A 9,829-nucleotide genomic window follows, 5' to 3' on the forward strand; every position below is an offset into this window, starting at 1 on the left:
AAGAACATTCCCCAACAATCTTTTTAAAATAAAAGATAAACTGTCACTATGGTGGAGATAATTGATAGCATAGTGGTGACATTTTAAATGCATTCCCATACTGTCAGAGCCAGTTTCTGTGTGAAACATATAAAGCAGAGGTGGGCAAACTATGGCCCGCGGGCCACCTCCAGCCCATGGGACCAGCCTGCCCGGCCCCTGAGCTCCTGACCGGGGAGCTAGCCCCCAGCCCCTCCCCCACTGATCTGCGCCACCACGCAGGCAGCGCAACTTCCGCCTGCCCACCTCCCAGGCTTTCCAATAAGCCTGTCCTGCTGCTCTGAGCAGCGTGGTAAGGGGGCGGGTGGGGGGAGGTTGGATAAGAGGCAGGAGGTCCCGGGGGCAGTCAGGGGACAGGGAGCGGAGGGGGTTGGATCCCGGTGGGTTGGAAGGTCCTGAGAAGGGCGGGGACAGGGAGCAGGGGTGGTTGGATAGGGTCTTGGGGGAGGCTGTTAGGGACGAGGGTCCAGGGAGGATTGGATGTGTCAGGGGTCCCATCAGGGAGCGGGAGTATGGATAGGGGTCTGGGCAGTCAGGGGACAGGGAGGGTTGGATAGGGGGTGGGGGGCCAGGGGGCCATTAGGGGTGGGGTCCTTGGAGGGGGCAGTCAGGGGACAAGGAGCAGGGGGGGTTGGATGGGTCAGGGTTTCTGAGGGGGGCAGTCAGGGGGCGGGAAGTGGGGGGGCGGATAGGGGGCAGGGGCCAGGCTGTTTGCGGAGGCACAGCCTTCCCTATCCGGCCCTGCATACTGTTTCGCAACCCCGATGTGGCCCTCGGGCCAAAAAGTTTGCCCACCCCGATATAAAGCAACTGCAGCAAAGTTTAGCAAATGGTCTACCTGTTCTTCAATGATAACAATTGGCAGTCTTGATAGTTCTATACTACACAGTCAATTACTAGTTCTTATATAATGACAGGTTTCAGAGTAGCAGCCGTGTTAGTCTGTATTCGCAAAAAGAAAAGGAGTACTTGTGCCACCTTAGAGACTAACAAATATATTTGAGCATAAGCTTTCGAGAGCTACAGCTCACTTCATCCGATGAAGTGAGCTGTAGCTCACGAAAACTTATGCTCAAATAAATTTGTTAGTCTCTAAGGTGGCACAAGTACTCCTTTTCTTTTAGTTCTTATATACAAATAGTTGATTTTATGGCATGATAAAAATCCAAACCAGGCTATCCTTAGAATCTTCATATTTTATTTCCAGTTTACCTCTATCTATCAGCAATATGTGCTGAAGACTCAAAATACCTAGACTAAAAAGCACATGTAATACATTAAAAAAACACCATCACCACAAAACAAAGCTTTCCGATTGATCCCATGACATCTACCTCTATCTGGTTCATGGACTCGTCTGGCTATAACACACCACAGAACTTTTCTCACAGAAGAATAGGCATGGAGCACTGGACCAGGATGGAGTAATTTATGTCACTTTTTGTCTATCACTGATTTAAATCAGGTGAGGATTTGGGAAAAAAAAAGTGTGCTATTGCAACTTGCATGATACATTTTTAATCTAACTAAACTATAATTTAAAAAATCCACTATGCTAGGGTATCATTTGAATTTTACAAAGGAGCTGTAGGCAAAAACAAAATATTAAATACTAAGACCCTGATCCTGGAAAACACTTAAACAGATACAAAGCTTTACTCTTTTGAGGTTTGATCCTGCTCTCATTCAAAGCAATGAAAAAGTTTCCATTGACGTGAATGATGCAGGATCAAGCCCCTGTAAAGTCTCATTTATTTCAAAGGCATTACTCATGCTTAAAGTTACACGTGTGCATAAGTGTTTGCGAAATCAGGGACTAAAATTGTATTTTGATTAAAAATTTTCTCTTAGTGGCATAAAAATTGTCACTTCACAACAAAAATGCTTTAGTGTTAATGAAAAGTTATCCTTTTTTTTCAGTGCATTAACAAATACACTGTGAAGTTTTTTACACCAAAAATTCAGGCCAAAGTTTTCAATAATAAACCCATGTGTCATCAAAGAGTGGGATTTTCAAAAGCACCTAAGGCCTAGATCCACAAAAGGACTTCGGCACCTGACACTTTTGGTACCTAAATGTTAGACTTAGGTGCCTTTGAGATCTTCAAACCTTCATTCAGCTGCTGCCAAACTCTGAAAGCACTTAAAATCCTTAGGTGCCTAAATTTCTGATGTTGAAGTCCCATAGGTGCCTAGAAATCTGCCAATGAGCATGTGCACAGCTACCTCAGGTCCCTAATCTCACTGTGTCCTGACTATTTTAGTGAGTGTTGGTAGCCCACTGGGAAGGGCACTGCCCAGGTTGTGAAAGACTCAGGCTCAGTTCCCTACTCTGCCTAATATGGAGAAGAAATTTGAATTTGTGTTACCCCATGCTCAGGAATGTGCCCTTACCATTGGGCCCTAGGGTATTCTGGGGCAGGTTTCTCTCAATCTCTCCTAGTAAAAGCTGTTCCACTGTGTATAAATACTTAAATATTTATTGGAGCAAGAGAAGTGGAACCTGAGTTGCTCACTTCCCAGATGAGTGCCCTAACCCTGGGCTACATAGTCACTCTCTCTCTCTTAGGCCCAGTGACTATTTAAGTAATTATACACAGTGGAACAGCTTCAAGAAGAAGAGAGAGCGTTATAGTCCTGATTTAGACACCTAAATCCCTTTTAGGGGCAGAGCTTATTCCAGACCCCTCTCCTCAGCATTTCCTACTCGCTAGTTTAGGAGACTTTTTGCTCAGCATGCCGGCTTTTGTGGATTCCATTCTTAAGCACTTAACTCTCCCCATGCATTGTATAGAGAGCCTAGGAATCTAAATCAGGGCTGTGGAATCCACTGAATGGCAAGGTACCAAGAAAGTTAGATGCTGAGCATTGCTGCACCTAAGTCCCCTTGACTCTAGTCCTAAACAATTTAGGAGCACAAATCCCATTGACTTCAATCTGAAAGCCTTGATGGAGAATAGCCTGGTCAAAGCATTTCTTTACTTGTGAAAGTTCATAACGTTGGAAGGTGTTGTGTTGCAAACAGCAGGGCTATTTGGTTATCTGAGTTTATGGTGGTGCCAATGGAATGTTGTTAGAGCATGTACACTTGACTTTTCAGTACAGATGAGCATTTTATGTGTGAAGCTTTTAGTAGGAAAAAATCTCTATGAAGCCTGAAATTCTACTAATAATTAGGAAACAAGTATAAAACATCCACATTAGCAACTTAAGACTTTAAAATGGAAATAAATTAAAGAACTAGAAATGTTTTTTTTACTTCAACCATTTATTTAAAAATTTAAATCAAATTTTTTTAAACATCATTTTTATCCACAATGGTGTATACAATATCTAGAACAGAAAGGCCTAATCCCTCATTAGGAATTGATTTCAGTAGTATCCATAACAAACAATGCATTTTTTAGACTTACAAGAAAGGATGTCCGTGTTTCAAGAATTTCACAGTTTCAGGATAGACAGAAAAGCAGACAGAAGTCAAGGAAGGAAAACAAAATGATTTCCTATACAAATCAACAAATACATTATAGGTAGCATGGGAGAAGTGGGTTTCTAAGAGCGAGAGTGTAGAAGTCTTGCAGATTCGGGGTGGTCTAACAATGCAGAGGTGGCCATATGAAAGACACACAAATCTTCAGATGAGGGTGGGAATACGGATGTGGTAGAGATGCCATGAAGTTCAACAAGCGAGGATAAGTAGTGAGGGGCTAATTTAAATACAGCCTTGAAGGGAGTGATCAACAGTTTAAACATAACTGTGGATGGAGAGCAAGTGTAGGAATTCAGAGAGGGGAGTAATGTGATCAAATTGACAGCAAGCAAGATTACTTTAGTGGCTGCAGTTTGAATTGGGAGATAATAGAAGGATACTGCAGTAGTCAAGGTGGGATACAGTGAGGAACTAAACCAGAAATTTGGGTGTGGAGATGGAAAGGAAAGGACGTAGATGTTGAGGAGGAAGAAGCTGTAGGATTTGGATATGGCCTGGATGTGTGGACCAAGAGAAAAGCATAAATTAAAAATAAAATCCATGTTCAGTGTAAGTAATAAAAAGAACGGTGGTGGTGGTGCCAACAGTGATTAAAAAAAAGGGGGAAGAGGAGGTGTGTGAGGAAAGTTAAAGAGTTTGTTTTGGGCCACGTTCAGTTTAAATTGATAAGATAATGTATCTCTCTGATCAGAGGGGTAGCTGTGTTAGTCTGGATTTGTAAAAGCGGCAAAGAGTCCTGTGGCACCTTATAGACTAACAGACATATTGGAGCATAAGCTTTCGTGGGTGAATACCCACTTTGTCGGATGCATGTATCTCTCTGACATTTCCTTTGGGATATTAGATAGTTGTTAGAAAGAGACAGGTCAGTGGTAGAGAGAAAGTTTTGAAAGTCATCAGCACAGAGTTGATATTTGAAACCATGTAAGGAGAAGATATTGTCCAGGGTCAGCCTGTAAAGTGAAACAATCAAAAGGCCAAGGACAGAGCCTGATGAAGGAATGACTGGATGGGTAGGAGGAAAACCAGAAGAGGACAGTATCTCAAAGCCAATGAGGGCAAAAAGTCAAGGAAAAGATGATCAACAGCATCAAAACCAACTGAGAGGTGGGGGGGGGGGGTCTTTTGGTGCTACTTTACTAATATTAGTAATAAGTGGGCAGGTCCTTTCCCCTGCTACTTATCTCCATATATCTTTGCAGAGTAGGATCTAGTCCACCTCCCACCAACCCATAGTCCAACATGTATATTCCACCCAATAGCAGGACCCATTTCTGTTCCAAATGGATCTGACACTGGAGCCTGGTCCTCCTGATAGGGTGCCCCACCCACACATAACAGAAATGGGGCACAAGTCCCTCATGCATCCCCTCCATAGCAAGACTTAGACACCCCTCACCCTCCTCCTCACACTGCATCTCCATTCTCCCTGCCCAGGAGGGTCTGCTCGCTGCAACAGGACCCACTGCCAACCTACGGCGATCCCGCTCCCACGTACACATCCTGCCTGCTGCACCCCGGAAGCGCCTCCCGCTCCGTGTTTCCCTCTCTCCACAGAGAAACTGCCACTGCCCCTCCCCCTCCCCACAGAAGCACCCGCCCTGCCGGGACCCTCCTCACAGCGGGAGGCCCTCTCCGCGCTCCCCCAGCCCACGGGGAGGCTCCCTCCCCTCACACCGCCACCGGGACCCGTCCCTCTCCGCCCTTACTGTTCATCCTGCGGCTCCTCAGCGGCGTGGGAACGGGGAGGGAAAGGCTGAGGCCTTCTCTGCAGCGCCCACCCCTCCCGACGGAGCTGTCAAAGCGCCATGTTGTATTCCCGTCACCTTGGCAACCGCACAGGCTCAGGATTCCACGCCAGCAGCACGGCCGAGTCAGCACCGCTCCCCCACAAAGCCGCGCAAGCGCAACGCAGCTTCCTCCTCCCCCCCCCCCAACACGCAAGCGCAGCGCCGTCTCTTTCTTCTCTCGTGTCGCGCGATGACGGTCTCTCCTGTCTTTACCCGGTTTCACAGTCGCGCAGGCGTAGTACAGCTTGTTTTGAGGCCGGGCCATTTACGACCTTGTTTGCGCAGGCGCAGTAATCTTCTCGCTTTCTCTCTTCTCCTCACTCGTCTTTGACAGGGGCAAACCTGAACCTTGTACTCCTCACGGCTGCGCCTGCGCAGGTGCAATAGGGACTTCTTTTGCTCCTGGGTCCGTGACATGGGCAAGCGCAGTAGGGATTTGTGTTTCCAGGTTTCGAAGCTCTGAGGGCCAGGCCGGTGCCCCGCCCCCGAGAAGTCTCCGTATGGGCGGGGAGGAGCTTAGACTGGCCCTGGGCAGCCCCGCAGGGCTGTGGGGGGTTCTCTCAGGGCAAGGGGGAGGTCTCGCTGCTCAGCGGTAGCGAATCATTTTTTGTCAAGATCCAAATTTCATGGTCAAGGAATGGTCGAGGTCTGGACTCCAGAGGACATTTTTTCATACTACAATAACAATAAGCAAAGAAAAAGATTTCACAGTCCTTTCAAAAGTGTCTGGTGTTCCAGATTTGGCCCATGGCCCACCAGTTGACTAGTCCTGGTCAGTCCTTTGCTGAGGCCGACGCAGTCTAGGTGATCGTGCGGTAATAGAGCTAGGGACCTCACCGTCGTCTGGCTTGCTGTACTCTTACACCAATGGAAACTCTTTGAGCTGCCTTTGTTGTGAATGTTCCAACATGCCTGCATTGTGTGTAGGCTGATGTGCCTACAATAGGCTGTGATCCTGCACGGTTCACCTGGGCCCCTGCATCTACACACGCTCTTCTGATGTCTTTGGAGTGACTGCTGCAAGAGTGTTTGCCTCTCTCCCCACCAGAAGTTGGGCAAATAAAAGATATTACCTCACCCACCTTGTCTCTGTAACACTTACATTTGTTTCAGAGTAGCAGCCGTGTTAGTCTGTATTCGCAAAAGAAAAGGAGTACTTGTGGCACCTTAGAGACTAACAAATTTATTAGAGCATAAGCTTTCGTGAGCTACAGCTCATCCGATGAAGTGAGCTGTAGCTCACGAAAGCTTATGCTCTAATAAATTTGTTAGTCTCTAAGGTGCCACAAGTACTCCTTTTCTACTTACATTTGTAATTGCCTGAGTAGTCCCATTACAGGAGCAGATGTAACGCATCTTGTTAACCGCATTTTGTAAAGCACCACGCTTGCCTGTGGTAGTACAAATAATTATTTTTAATTTTAAAACATCAAAGCTATAGAAACAAGCTATTATAAAAAAAACCACCCTCCACCCGCAGTGTAACTGTAAAACAGTGTGAATAATGGGGCTTACTGGAAGAATTCCATTGAAATTACATATATTCGAACTTACAGAATTATTTGGCCCTTTCATACATTTTCTTGTAGAAGGTAGTGACTTAGGCTTGTATTTTTTTAACAGTACTGTACTAGTGTATCACTATTGTGTTTTCACATCAAAATTTAAAAGTCTCATACAAATTTGAAATATGAAGTTTTAATAGTAAGTTTTAAAAGTTTAAGGTAACAAGCCTTGTGGGATGGGGGGAAGTGGTAGATGTGGTGCAGTATAATCGTGACTTTAGTAAGGTTTTGATACTGTTTCTCATGACCTTCTCATAAACAAACTAGGGAAATACAACCTAGATGGAGCTAATATAGGTGAGTGCATAATTGGTTGGAAAACTGTTCCCAGAAAGGGTTTCAGAGTAGCAGCCGTGTTAGTCTGTATTCGCAAAAAGAAAAGGAGTACTTGTGGCACCTTAGAGACTAACAAATTTATTAGAGCATAAGCTTTCGTGAGCTACAGCTCACTTCATCGGATGCATTTAGTACTTGTGGCACCTTAGAGACCAACAAATTTATTAGAGCATAAGCTTTCGTGAGCTACAGCTCACTTCATCGGATGCATTTCGAAATGCATCCGATGAAGTGAGCTGTAGCTCACGAAAGCTTATGCTCTAATACATTTGTTAGTCTCTAAGGTGCCACAAGTACTCTTTTCTTTTTGTTCCCAGAAAGTAGTTATCAGTGGTTCACAGCCAAGCTGGAAGGGCATATCAAATGGGGTCCTGCAAGGATGAGTTCTGTATCCAGTTCTGTTCAATATCTTCATCAGTGATTTAGAAAATGGCATGTTTCAGAGTAGCAGCCGTATTAGTCTGTATTCGCAAAAAAGAGAAGGAATACTTGTGGCACCTTAGAGACTAACAAATTTATTTTGAGCATAAGCTTTCATGAGCTACACGATGAAGTGAGCTGTAGCTCACGAAAGCTTATGCTCAAAATAAATTTGTTAGTCTCTAAGGTGCCACAAGTACTCCTTTTCTTTTTTGCAGATAATGGCATAGAGAGTACACTTATAATTTTTAACGAGGAGTCCTTGTGGCATCTTAGAGACTAACAAATTTATTTGGGCATAAGCTTTTGTGGGTTATAACCCACTTCATCAGATGCATGAGTGAAAAATACAGTAGGCAAGTATAAATATACAGCAAATGAAAAGATGGAAGTTGCCTTACCAAGTGAGGGGGTCAGTGCTAATGAGACCAATTAATCAGGGTGGATGTGGCCCATTCCCAACAGCTGATAAGAAGGGTGAATATCAACAGAGGGAAAATTACTTTTTGTAATGCTAATGAGGCGAATTCAATTAGGGTGGACAAATTGGAGAAAGTCCAGAGAAAAGCAACAAAAATGATTAAAGGTGTAGAAAACATGACCTATGAGGAAAGATCAAAGCATTGAGTTTGATTAGGCCGAAGAAGAGAAGACTGAGGGGGGACATGATAGTTTTCAAGTATTAAAAGGTTATTACAAGGAGGAGGGAGAAAAATGCTTCTCCTTCACTTCTGAGGATTAAGGAGCAAGGGAGGTTTAGGTTGGACATTAGGAAAAACTTCCTAACTGTCAAGGTAGTTAAGCACTGGAATAAATTGCTACGGAGGTTGTGAAATCTCTGTCATTGGAGGTCTTTAAGAGCAGGTTAGACAAACACCTGTCAGGAATGGTCAAATACTTGTTCTGCCCTGAGCACAGGGGACTGGACTAGGAGACCTCTTGGGGTCCCTTCCAGTCCTACGAATCTATGAATTGTTGCTACAGCCACATACATTAATGAACAATTTTAGTAGTATATTAAGTATATAATACTGTACAGCTAGGTGCATATTTACCTCAATAAATTAAATATAGCAACAGTGATTAGACCTAATGTGAGTATTACCCTCTCTTTTCAGAGTCATATTTAGGTAGGTATGTTAAGCCTACAGTTGATCCTTACAACCTGTCATTCACTGTGAACAACTAGGGGTAAAAGTGGTGTGGCTACTATCCAGTTAGAAGTTCATCAGCTTTTCCAGAGAACCTATAACATTAGGCAGAAAAATAGTGGATTTCATGCATGTACGTTAAACAGGAATTACTGGTTTAACTCACTTGCACTCCCCCTGTTGGCGGCTCTTTTTCTTGTTTGATGGCTTACCTAGCAGTCTCATCTGAAAACGGCAAGATTGCGGCTGGACTGACCGTCTATAACTAATACAAGTTTATTTTAACGTAAAATAAGTATATAATTTACAATAAACCAAACGTTATAGAACGAAAATAATACACCTGACTCACATTTTCCCAATGCAATATTTGTTTAAAAAGCAGTATGTAAAATAGGTGGGAACTAAAGATAAATAGATTAAAACAAATGGCGAACTAAATCTTTCGATTTAATGAAATAAACCTGGAGTCACTTTTAAAAAGCTATTCGTGGGGGGGGGGGGGGGAGAATTACTGACTGGCTATGAATCCAGCCTGCAGTGAAGGAGACCTGTGGCTCTTGTACCTTAGCGTTACTGCTCCTGCATATTCATGGCCCCCATTCTAAACCCTTTGAACGGGCTCGTTCAATCGCTCGCTCAAACGTGCGTCTTGAACCTACAAGGGCTGGATCCCGAGAACTCGCTGTCTGGGTGGAAACTGAATACTTCTCTTGGGAACAGGCAACAGTCAGCACGAAGGAACACAGGCGTTCCTGTGTTATTTTATGAAGACCAGTACAGTTCCTTTGTCACCAAGTGGCCGGTTAGCTCAGTTGGTTAGAGCGTGGTGCTAATAACGCCAAGGTCGCGGGTTCGATCCCCGTACGGGCCACAACGTGTAACCTTTTTATTCTCAATTTTTTATATTACATTGACTTTCCATTAGTATGTTTTAATATGAGCGCCTTAATTTGCGTTTTTATCCATCAAAATTAAAATGTTGTTATAAAATAATGACTGTGATTATTTTACTTTCAATCAGCTACCAAAAGGGAG

General features: G+C 44.1%; 1 protein-coding gene and 1 non-coding gene across 2 annotated transcripts in view; one reads left to right on the forward strand and one right to left on the reverse strand.

The window, feature by feature from the left end:
- Nucleotides 1-5,789, reverse strand: part of MOK (MOK protein kinase) — a 35,499-nt gene extending 29,710 nt beyond the window's left edge. The window contains 1 exon segment of the mRNA XM_038407977.2: nt 5,239-5,789. Within this exon segment, the coding sequence (XP_038263905.2) occupies nt 5,239-5,584 (346 nt within the window). The 5' untranslated portion in view covers nt 5,585-5,789.
- A 3,802-nt stretch (nt 5,790-9,591) lies between these two features.
- Nucleotides 9,592-9,665, forward strand: TRNAI-AAU. Its single transcript has one exon. It is a non-coding gene; the product is annotated as a tRNA-Ile (tRNA).
- Nucleotides 9,666-9,829: the final 164 nt, after the last annotated feature.

The sequence above is a fragment of the Dermochelys coriacea genome, chromosome 6 (assembly GCF_009764565.3).
Source record: "Dermochelys coriacea isolate rDerCor1 chromosome 6, rDerCor1.pri.v4, whole genome shotgun sequence".
Classification (NCBI taxonomy): Eukaryota; Metazoa; Chordata; order Testudines; family Dermochelyidae; genus Dermochelys; species Dermochelys coriacea.